The sequence below is a fragment of the Mesitornis unicolor genome, unplaced genomic scaffold (assembly GCF_000695765.1).
Source record: "Mesitornis unicolor isolate BGI_N332 unplaced genomic scaffold, ASM69576v1 scaffold29472, whole genome shotgun sequence".
In the NCBI taxonomy this organism is placed as follows: Eukaryota; Metazoa; Chordata; class Aves; order Mesitornithiformes; family Mesitornithidae; genus Mesitornis; species Mesitornis unicolor.
Window position 1 is genome coordinate 15,184 of NW_010171846.1, and position 11,807 is coordinate 26,990.

Sequence of the window (11,807 nt, forward strand, 5' to 3'; positions counted from 1 at the left end):
GGTGGGAGCTCTCAACACAAGTGATGGTTCCTGACCACACAGTTATCGGTATAGAAAAGAAAAGCTGATAACCCCAGGCAGGGTAAAGGTGTTTACAGGACAGTCAAGCACTTCACATTGCAATGTTCAAAACAAAATGAAAAAGAAAAATCAAACTTTGCAGCAATCACTTCTCCTCCACCCCCTGTCCACTGCAGTTCACTCACTACAGATATCTGAATATTTTCAGTGGCCTCGTTGAGACGTGGCCAGCAATATTCTGCTTTCAGAAAAAACACAGCGCACCTCCTAAGGCAGCAAAAGTAAGAGGTCGTTTTTTTAAATTATTAATTCCAAACCATGGGGAGTGCCACTGTCCATAACCCCTGTCACTGCTGGACCACGTCACCTCCAAGGCTAGCAACGCTGACGAACAGAACCTATTAAGTGGTTCACTAAATCCAAGCGCACCTCCGAGGGAACAAAGAGAAGCGATTTCTCTCCAGCTACTGAAACAAGGTAGCCCATAAAATGTCACGTATGTTCTTCTCAGGTGCTCAGCACTGTAATGCCTAAGGTACTATAAAGCCCCTGGAATTAAGCAGAGTCCGAGAGATTGTTCTAGCTCTTCTAGCGAGATTGGAAATTAATACAGACTAGGCTGACCCTTCCACTCGCTGGGATTTAGGCAGCTTGTCAATATCACGAGTAAGAGAAAGGACAAACACAGGAAAATTGCAATGAGAGATCTGCTTATCTAGCTAAATGCACAAGCCCCACCACTGAGAGCAGAGAGGACAGAATGCAGAACAGCTCCTTGGAATAGCTGTGAAGCAACAGATACTTTTCAAACGCAGCTTGGCAGCACCACCGCTTTCTGAAACAAAGGGGGCTGCAGCCTCCCTGACACCTCATGAAAAATGGTGTCTAAAAATGAGTTAATGTGAAATGCATCACCGCAAAAGGAATATATAAAACCTGAAACGCAGGACACGGGTTCCACAGCGAGGGGCACACTAGCAATTTCTACAGAAGCGTTCATTTACAGTGTGTCAAAAGCTAATCCAGGTCAATTCACTACCTAAAAGTCAAGGTTTTGCGGAACGCCTGCTCTTTTCTTGCTCAGTGCGCTCCCTTTCCCGAAGCACAATCAATGCCAATCAAACCCCGCACATGAGCAGAGCTCTAGTGGAGAGATGCAGCCCATACAAATGAAAAATGCCACGAGCCCCCCTGGAAAGGCAGCCCTGACAAAGCCTACAGCACCACTCTTCCATTAGAGCCTTTCATAAAACACAGCCAGAGCGCGAATACAGAGCGCTGGCTCGAAAGCCCTCCCGAGTCATAAATCACATGGTACATGCGCAGCATAAGTGGAGTTTATTCATGACGGACAGTATTTCAACAGGGCTTGATGGATGGGTGAGGAAAAGGAGCCAGACTTTATGGAGGAGGGAACTAGTTACACAAGAGATTCTTCATTACCGAGAACCTTAATGATATAAAGCACAGCCAAACAGAGACAGACTGAAAGCTGGGGCTGTCCTGCTCTTCTCTGTCACTGAAGCAGGCACTGTCACCTCTCTGCAGCTGCTGCCGCTCGCTGCCTACAAGTACCAGGCAAGAAAGGCACAAGAAATCGGTCCACACATCACTACACAGAAACTCCACTGACAAGCGGCTCTGCTCTGAATTTACAGCAGTGCCCTTAGGAGGAGATGCTGGACTGCACTGCAACCACGCTGCTGCAGCTCAAGGCAATGGAAAAAAAAAGAGCTCTCATGAAACTCTGCATGGCAGAAGGTAAATTGTTCAGATCCACCCCACTAGCACATCAAACCAACTCCTGACTGTCCCTCCTGCCCACAGGAGTTCAAGTGGAAGACAAGCCAGTCCACCCCTGTTTAAGAATGGCTCCCAGCTGTAATCTGAGCTAAACCGGGTTCCTCAAGCACCTGTTATTCTTGGACACGCTCGTTTTGCACCATACGTCAGGAGCACAAAATGAAACTTTGATACTAAGCAGGAAGAGAGGGCAGCGAGCACAGCATGTTACATGGTTGTGGGGAAATAAAACCAGGACACTGGATGCACCATCACTCAAGGACCGACAGCTACCAGAGCAAGAGCAGTTACAAGCATCACTATGGCAGCATTCTCTGTCCTAGGAAATGCTGGTGGCAACAGCTTATAAGGGAAAGGCCACATGATTTTCATTCCATACTTGCTACACAAACCACCACCACCACAGCTTTGGACAGTTGGCTCAGGACACAGCTTTCCCCACAGACCAAGAGAAGTCAAACACCTCCCTCCCCCCACCACAAAGCTGCATCACCACCACTGATATCATCATCACCGCTACTGCTGACCAGGAACGAAATACCCTGTTGTGTGCCCACAGGAGCGCTTTGCTATCTCGTAGCACAGACAGAGAGCAGACAGTGCCCTCTCCCGGCAAAGAGTGCATGAGAAATGCTACTGGCAAAATTGTGATTACGACAATTCAAAAACGTAAGTGGGAACTTTCAGAAACCAAAGCTGCCTATACGACACTTCAAAAACATAAGTGGGAACTTTCAGAAACCAAAGCTGCCTGGAAGAAAATCAGCTTAATAATAATAATTTCTGCTTCCCTTCTCTCACCCACACACCCAGGAGGGAGGGCCATATGGAACACTCAATGCCTCCAGGCAGTTTAAACAAGAACTATGAGTTATTGCTAGGGACCCATACTCAAAATTGGTCACAACAGGAAGGTAGCTCTCTGCTAAAACCAGGACTGATCTCACCAAACCGTCTGACAGCACAAGGGTGCTTTTGTGGAAAGAGCGAGCTAGCACAATGGAAAGGAAGTCATGAAAGGTACTTGCACCCAGATTACCAGATGGATTAGAAAGCTCACTGCTCTATCAGGTTCTAACTAATTTGTTCAGCTTCTTTTTCCAGGTACACCTTTTCAAGTGTTAATTTAACCAATATGACCTAATCAGTGTATTGGTTTATAATACACTTAAGGAAAAAAAAAAGGTCACATTATTTACCTCCAATATCTATATATACAATTTTTTATCACTTTGTGGGAAATAAAAGTCACCCTGAATGGCATGGTATGGTAAGCTATAATAGGTTTATTTAAAAATACAGCTGTCCTCTCCGTGTACTGTGATCTTCTAGTCTTGTTAAAGAGCCTCTGTCACCAGGGCCTGGAAGACTTAATATATGACGTTTATTATGATTAGAAATCATTTGTACAGCACTGTAAATTCACACAGCACTTTCCCAAGACCATTTATAAGTCTAATGGCACTATAAATCCCCGTTAGCTTCCGCACTTTATTCCCAAGAATCTCTATTTATTCAAATGATCTTGTCCCCCCCCCACCCCACTGCAATCTTGTCTTTGAACACATCAAGCCACAGCCCCACACTGTGCTGCCCATCTGCAGGTGTCAGGCTGGCTGGATTGCTAACAAAGCCCTGGACTATACACTTCAAAAAAAAAAATAAGGTTTTACTATTGGAACCAAATGCCCCTAACAACAGCACGATAATGACACAGATATTTGGCTTTCAAAGCGCGCTGGCAGCAATTGCTGCTGTTTGTGTTACTATTCTCAGTGAACAGCCCCAACATGCACGAGCACTCCTCTCAATTCTGGTGATCTGCATTAAACTGCTCGAGCACGCACGCATGCAAGCAGCAGCAGGCCCTCCCCCTGCCACCACACGTACTTGATGCTATCGGTGTGTGTTTTATACTCCATGATGGTGTTGGGAGGTAGGTTGAGCACTCTTCGTAACGTGTCACGTATCCGGGCTGTTGTGGCCTGGTCGCTGGCTGTCTTGTTCCATATCGAGATAATATCCTCCTACAAAATAGCATGCGAGGGGTAAGCAGATGGCACTTTTTGTAGCCCTGCCAAATGCAAGTAGATGCCAGCTCTCAGAACCGCTTACCTGGAATCGGACAGAGACGACTGCCCCACAGATTTCTTCCCCCACCATAAACTGTTCTCCCAACATTGCCAGAATGAGATTCTCCCAGCATCGCGATGCTAAGCCCTTCCGCAGACGGATAATCCATTTACCACCATTTTTGTTGGCGTCGTCCTAGGAAGAGGGAGCAAGAAATCAATTTGTTTTCTTCTAGCTATTTTTCTGCTTCCCACAAAACAGCAGAGCCCCAGACAGGAGCAGCTATTGATTGTGTGGGGCAAGGGACAGAAGGGAGATATTCTCAAGCTAAAGCATTTCACTTCTCCCCCATGCAAACAGACAGAGGTACACCACTTACTTTGAATACCAAGTATTTGAAACAATGACTCTCAGCATTGCAGACAAAGCTCTATGCACTGAAGACTTGAGCTCTGCAGTTTTGATCCCACTAGCAAAGACTACCGCTAGCCTACCAATCTGCACACAGAACCTGAGGCAAGGACCCTCAAACCATTCCTAAAACAGAGAATTATTTCCCCTTTGTCTAATCCCTTGTAAATGTAGTTTTGCTTGTAAAACAGGAAAAATACCTCATCACAGAACATGGAAGTCAGGGGAGGAATTTGCAAAGCGATAGTTAAAGGCAAGTGAAAAGTCAAAAACCAGTTTCCTTCCACACTTCCAGGAATGAGCTCACAAGTTGTGTTAACACACCATACAGCTGGGTGCTTATCCCAGACTGTGGTGACCCAGGGCAATAATACAAAATGAGAGGAGAGAGTTAAGTAAAAAATTATGCTAAGTACTCGGTCTGTTGCCTTAATATTCTGATTTCATATATTGCACCTGAAAAAGAGCTGAGAATTGCTACAGACTTCTATGCTTCACAGAACGCACACCTATGTCAAACAGCAGCTCCTCCGCTGGACACAACACTCTGGCTGTAGCTGGGATCTCCTATGAGGTGAGAGAGGATCAAATCCCATCCAAAGCCATAAAAGAGAAAGGTAGGAACAAGTCAGAGAGGCAGCAGTTAGGTAGGGAAAGGGAAGACAGGTCTAGGACAGAAACAGAGAAGAACAAAGGATAATTCAGATGGGACCGCACAACATAGGACACCCCTGGCCAAATTACCAGCAATCCCCTCTGCCAAGCTGGGACACCTTAAAGATGCGAGGCAAGGCAGTCCAATGCTTCTTAACAAAACAAAGTTAACTTTATTTTAGCTTTAAAGCTTCTCTGGAGCTCAGGTAAAACTAAACATTGGTGTGCTCTCAGAGCCAGCCAGTGCTCATGAAGCAAGCCTGAGCAAACGTGGAGGTGCCAGCGCAACAGCAGCATTCACCAGGCTCCCCAGTTTTCAGGAGTGCACTAAAGCCTGCGCTGAAAGGGGAGAACATCAGCTCTGGACAAACCTCAAAGCAAGACAGCAGCCACATGCAAGGTGAAGAATCCAAATCAACACAAATTCCAGGAATGTGCCATACTCCCACGAGATGCAAATCACTTTCTGATTTAGCGTCCTTGTTTTCCAAGCTGTGAGTACCACACTAAGAATTAAGCCATCTGGGCTTCAGCCTTTATGCACGGAGTTGGGTTTAACTCCTCAAACTTTCCACAATGACTAACGGGGGTCAGAAGTGGAAATGGTATTGCTCAAAATATATCAAAGGTGGTTTAAGTAGGTTCAAGGCTAGAAAGACAACAGAGATTGGGAGGCAGATGCTGTACTGTGCGTTTTATGGTTATTGTTAGTTTTCTTTCAGGTTAAACAAGCTTCAGTTCAGTCAAGCATTTGATTTCCCTTTACCAGAATAACGATCTGCAGCCCAGTAAAACACCAGGGAACATTATGCTTAGTGCTTCTGACTTCACTTAGAAAACTACATACGCAGAGAACTACATACACAGATACATGTGCCTACAAGAATGACAGTAAGTAAGGATTAGTTTGAAAGAGAAAGGAGCAGAAACAAAGCCCTACAAAGGAAGCAGCAAAGGGAAGGCCAGCAGCAAGATCTCAGGTCCTATCCTACAAATACAAGAAAGGAGTGGGGCTAGAAGTTAAAAACCAAGGAGTCTCTCCACCTCCATCTTAAAATGGCTACAGGGAAATGCCTTATAGAAATTCTGGCATCATTAACTTGTGGACTCTGGTTGACACGTTATCAGAGCAGCTAGCTCACTAGGACTCTGGAGAGGGTTAACCGCTTTATATAAATTGTATTTGCAGTAACTGGCTATAAAACACCTTGCTTAAAATAATTGCCAACTAGGGTCACATATATATTTCTCAGGACCAAGCAGCATAATTAGGTACTTCACAGCATCACATAAAATCCTCATATTGCGAATGGGATTGGTCATTGCTGGAAGCAGGCCAGGAACTGGAAGAATGATTTGCTGGGCAAAGATTTTTCTTACTCTTTTTAACAGATTTGGATAGGAATGAACTAAGTGCCCTGAACAAAAAAAAAGGCAAATGAAGGGCTAAGCCTTCTTTCCATCTTCAGCTCTACATACATACAGCTGTAGGCTTTTAACCACATGCACCTCTTCCTTCCCTGTCTGAAAAAGGAGGGTTGGTTTCTTTTAAGATTTGTTGAGTTCTACTTGCAGAGGTCCAACCCTTCTAGAGGAAAACCCCACACTGCTGTCACTGGAACACGCTACAGCAAGTGTCCACATTAGGAGGCAGAGAGCTCAGTTGGGGTCCCTCCCTCATTGGGTTTCAGGCAACATTGCCCAGAGACCCTTTGAACGCAGATTCTGCAGACTTTTTGGAAGTGCAGTCAGCAACTCTCTGCATCTTCCTTCTCCTTTGCCCACAGGTCACAGGGCTGCTGGGTTACCTGGGACAGTTCTGAGGATAAGTTTACAGGAAATGCAGAAGAAAAGACTGTACCAAAGAGAAGCCTGGAGTGCCATTTAATGACGAGAGTCCCTTTGCTGTAGAAGGCCCCCTCCAGAACACTCTGGGAAAATACCAAGGCAGAAACAAGAGCTCCAACTCACCTCCCACATGGGTTTGATGCCCTCTTTAAAAAGATGGAAGTCACTGTGGCCCGTCAGGTCCCCAGGACGTACCATGTGACTGTAAAACCGCCAGAACTGCTCCACCTGCAACGACACGAGCCACACCGTGAGGGTGCTCAACCGTTCACAGCCAAAATTCCTGCAGGAACAGGCTTCCATTTCTACACCAGCTGGCCAGAGCCACCTTCCCCTCTGCTGCTCTACCTCCTTGCCACAAGCGTGTTGATTAGGATGCCCAGGTAGGATCAGAGCTTGGGTGGCTGTTTCTGACTGTGCCATTAACAGACAACCACCTGAAGTATTCAACAGGTGCCTCCAAAGTTACTTGGTGTTTGTCTGAAGAAATCTGCTCTGGAGATCAGTTCCAAACATACCTTGTAAATCCCACTGCCCAAGCTTTCAATTAGTGGATCTGTATCAAGTGCATCAGCTACAGCTGAGCCTCTCTACCCTATACACACATTAGCCCTGCATTAACCACTGCTCTCTGCAATTGCAGAGACTACAGGAGCCTCCTAATGAGACATTTTCTTTCTTTAATTTTACTGTATCCAGGTTTTAAAACAAATGACACGTTCTGGTGCTGGTTTAAGATCTTAAGGCACCATTCAGAGCTTTTACTTAAACACCTCTTATTTCCTTTCACAATCTGTCTTGGTACACACCAACTACTTCCCTTTGACCAGTTTCCATTCTGGCACCCCTGTGTCTGCTTCAGACAACCTGTCCGGAAGGCAAGGGAATTATCTTTTCTAATTCTTCAAAACAGCGCATTTATCCTTTGAGATTCTCTGGATGAGAAAGGATTTTAGAGAGGCTGGATCATTATAGCAAAACAAGGCAGTGGAAGAGATTACATTAGTGACTAAGAGGACCCTGCTCAGTAAGACAATAGCCGTTAAGCAGATCAGTGGGGAGGCTGGAGGGGTCAGACACTACCCCGAGTGCTTCGTCAGAGACCTTAACGACTTGGTCAGAGTGTGGAATTTGGCTCCAGTCACTGACCTCTGCCACCTATGCAGGAATTTGCTTTTACAGCCGATAAAATTATGAACCAAGACTGAGGTGGGGTCAGAAGCAATCTATTTTTGTCAGACACATCCAAATGAAGTGCAGAAATTAAATTCTTACACCGAGTGGATATGCCCTCTAGTGGTTAACATTTAAAAGCTTCTAGAGCTTTTCTACTGAAAAGCAAAGAATAAATCTAAACCCAGATTTAGGCTCAGACAATTATTTCTGAATCTCTTCAAACATATTATCAGATCTGCTGACCAGCCTCCCTCCATCCTAACTGGACTCTAGCACTGCCAACCTACAACAGCAACCACAAATTCTTTACAGAAAGGAACAGATAACAGAATGTTGTTTCCTCTAAGGAGCTAAAAATCAATGTTAAGTCTACACTGATTTAACAGACAGATCGAAATTATTGCCAGATCATCAAGCAGCAGCTGCATTTTTCATTCACTGAACTAAAAGTACTTGCGCACACAGGGGAATAGGAGCAGTAACAACTCATGATCCAAAAAGCTGAGCGATTCTTCCTACTCATATCCTGTGTGGATGCAATAACACAACCCAGATGCATGGACAGGCATATTTTTGCAGTCTCCAGAAGGGATAAAGAGACATTTTTACAAATTCTCACATTACGGAAGATATTCACCAGTGTGCAGAATGAATATTTGCAGGGGATCCTGGGAAATCTGGACAAAGTATTAGATTAAAAAACAACAATAAATAACTAAAAAGAAAGCAGCCAACAGACTTCCCAGCCTTGAGAATGGTATTGTATGTGGTGCCTCTAAAATGGAGATCTTTTGCTTATGTATCTTGGGATCTTAATGACAGCTTTACGCTGCCAGTATTGTGCAGCAACACAACACAGCCTTTCCAGGATATGCTCAGTTTATTCCAGGAATAAACAACCAGAAAGAAGGGAAGGTGAAATGGAAAGCAGTTCACCTTTTAATGAACCTCACTGCAAGATCAAACTGCACCTCAGTCATCACTCCCACACAGGCAACAGACAACAGGCCACCACTGGCTTGTATGTACAGCGTGTCAGATGTTTGCTCCAGCAACCTTTGTGGTGGAAATATGAGGGAGAAGGGCTGCATTGTACAGCCTCTGCTTCATACCTACATCCAGAAAAGCTGATCCTTTCTTCTCTTGTCTACTTGTCAGGTTCTACTCCAGCTGGCAGATTAAACTACCTGGGAGTTCTTCTCCTTTTCTGTTATTATTACAGCTACCACCATTACTGCAGGCACAGACGTCTAGCACAGGGCAGAAAACTGCTGAAAAATGTCCCCTGCTGTAGGTAATTCAAGAACTCATATGTAAGTCATGGCAAATCACTCACTCTCCTCTATTCCAGACAAGAGCACAGCCTACACATGAACACAGTGAGCACGCAGGGAACAAGCCAGCCACGACGACGGTGTCATGCCCAAGTGACACAAGAACAACAGGGATATACTCACGGAGGCAAAGGTGCCGATCTGTTTGATGTTCTGTTCATAACTCTGCGAGCTGGTGGGCCTCCCGGGGGTTCGTCTGGAGTACCAGAAGGTGTAATTATACTGCAAGGGGTGCTCAGCTGGCCCGGGGACAACAGCCTGCAGGACAGAAAAGCTTGCTTACCCCTTATAACCTCCTCTAAAGGGGGAATAGGAGCAATTACATTCACAGCATCAGAAGTCCACATGCTCCTGCCCTCACAGACTATAAAACAAACAACTGATCCTCATTTTTACACAAAAATACCATCTCTGTTAATTGTCTGAAATGGACCATTAGGCTTACAGCAGCTGACTACTGCAAAGAATATTAGAAATTTGCAGCATGGTGACAGCTAAGGAAACAACAACTTAAGCTCAGGAGAGTGTCACATACAAAAAAGCAGCATCCCTCATAACTATCAGAGGCAGTATTACTAAATTTTCCTTTAGTCCTTAACTGTTCCTATCTCAAAGGAAAAGAGACAGACACACTAAAGAAGGACAATGCATGAGTTTTAAGTTTTTCAAATTCAGAATTTTAAAAAAAAAAAGACACTCTCCTCCTCAGGGAAGAATAAAAAACTTTAATACTAAACCATGATTCAAGAGCAATTATAACTCCAACTCCCTGAAGCAACCAACACCTTAAAACGCTGGGAAGATTAGTCTGTCTTAGAACTTGTTGTGTCAGCTTTGGCAGAGCCCATGGCTTTCTGCGACCAGCAATCATTTTTTGATTTCCAGAACATCCATTTCTGATTAAAAAGACAGACATGAACACAGGAGAGGCTAACGAGAACCCATTATCTAAGAGTCAAAGCTGACAGAAAAAAGTCCCCAAAAGCCCTCATCTTCTACCATTTGATATTGTTACCAGAATAACTAGGGCTTAAATCTTTACTCTCCTCTTGTGCATGGCAAGTGTATAAGGATTGCATTACTTCAGAGAGAACAGCTTTCCTAAAAGCAAGATTAAAACCCAGGATTGATATATGCCTTCTTAACTAGGCTACCCGACACTCACAGAGACCCCATCTTCATGGTTATTTCAACAGTGGCACAAACACAGCCTGGTAAACCAACTGCAAGGCACTGCTCCCCTGTCAGTCAGTCCTTCCCCTGCTTGCTCTTCCTCAAAAAATTTTTGTGGGAAAATAAAGCTTTATTTCTAATTTCTATTGAAAAGCCTGGCAGAGCAGTAGCTGCATTTGTGAAGGCAACATTCAGCCCTCAGATCATATACGTCCAAAAGCCAGGTCAAATTATCTAAAGGCTAATGTAGCCTGTCTTCATTACAACAGTAACAGCACATTAAGCAACCACAGCCCACCACAACATATTTTCCTTACCCCTGCACTCAGGACTGACTCTCAAGCATCCCCACACCATGCCCTAGCAATGGAGTGCAGGTGCCAGCACTTTACCTTCCTCTTGGTTGTACTCTGTGGTTTCTCTCGATCGTTCTTTTCCTTCTCACTGTCTTTCTGTGTGTTATTTTCCTCATTCTGGTCATGGTCTCCACTATCATCATCTTTCAATCTGACAAAGAAAAAGAATAAAGGGAGTCTTACATCTCGCAGTTGAGAGGTTTCACACCAAGCCCCAGTTGTCTCTCCTTTTAAGCTTCTCTGTGGTGCAAGGGCCATCAGCATTTGCAAATCTACGCTTGACAATCCACACAATAAAAACAACTACTGCTTTGCATGCCCAGAGCCAATCACAGGCACCACAAGCTCACACTTGTAAGCAGATAGAGCAACAAAATACCTTTTTAGAACAAACTCAAGCAGTTCGTACTAGATACTGATCTGCCACAGAAAACCCCAGCTACTTGTTGGGGTTCCTAACTACTCAGGAGGCAAACACGAAGACCTGTCACTGTAACATCGCTGACTCTCTCCCACACAGCTCCCCACGCCCCTAAGTACAGCAAGGGCAGCGCCTCAGGCGAGCAGACACCACGCCAGCGCCCAGCACCTCACAGGTTTCTCCGCCCGCCCCATTCCCTGCAAAGAATCGGGAAAGATGAGGGAAAAGCGGAGCCAAAAGGCAGCCCACGACTCCCCGGCCGGCCCGCCCAACGGTGAGGGACGCCCCGCCCGAGCAGAGCCTTGTGCCCACAGACCGCTGTCCCCACCCCTCGGGCCCGCACCCCCTCAGGGCCAGGCAGCAGCACCCGAGCAGGGCCGAGCCGGGCCGGGCTCGGGGGTGAGGAACGGAGCTGTGCGGCCCCATGACTCATCGCGTCTCGCCCGACCAGCGCCGAGGCGGCGGCGACGGCAAGCCTCCGGCAGGGAGCGGGGCCACGCAGCCCCTCACAGCCGTGGAGGGGATCAGGGAAGGCCG

At 45.7% G+C, this 11,807-nt stretch overlaps 1 protein-coding gene across 1 annotated transcript in view; it reads right to left on the minus strand.

The window, feature by feature from the left end:
- EIF4E2 (eukaryotic translation initiation factor 4E family member 2) overlaps window positions 1-11,000 on the minus strand; it is a gene marked incomplete at its 5' end in the record, with an annotated part of 18,079 nt that extends 7,079 nt beyond the window's left edge. The window contains 5 exons of the mRNA XM_010180166.1: window positions 3,715-3,851; window positions 3,940-4,092; window positions 6,934-7,038; window positions 9,444-9,578; window positions 10,886-11,000. Coding sequence (XP_010178468.1) covers window positions 3,715-3,851; window positions 3,940-4,092; window positions 6,934-7,038; window positions 9,444-9,578; window positions 10,886-11,000 — 645 coding nt within the window. The remainder of the gene's footprint in view (window positions 1-3,714; window positions 3,852-3,939; window positions 4,093-6,933; window positions 7,039-9,443; window positions 9,579-10,885) is intronic.
- Between the last annotated feature and the right edge of the window lie 807 nt (window positions 11,001-11,807).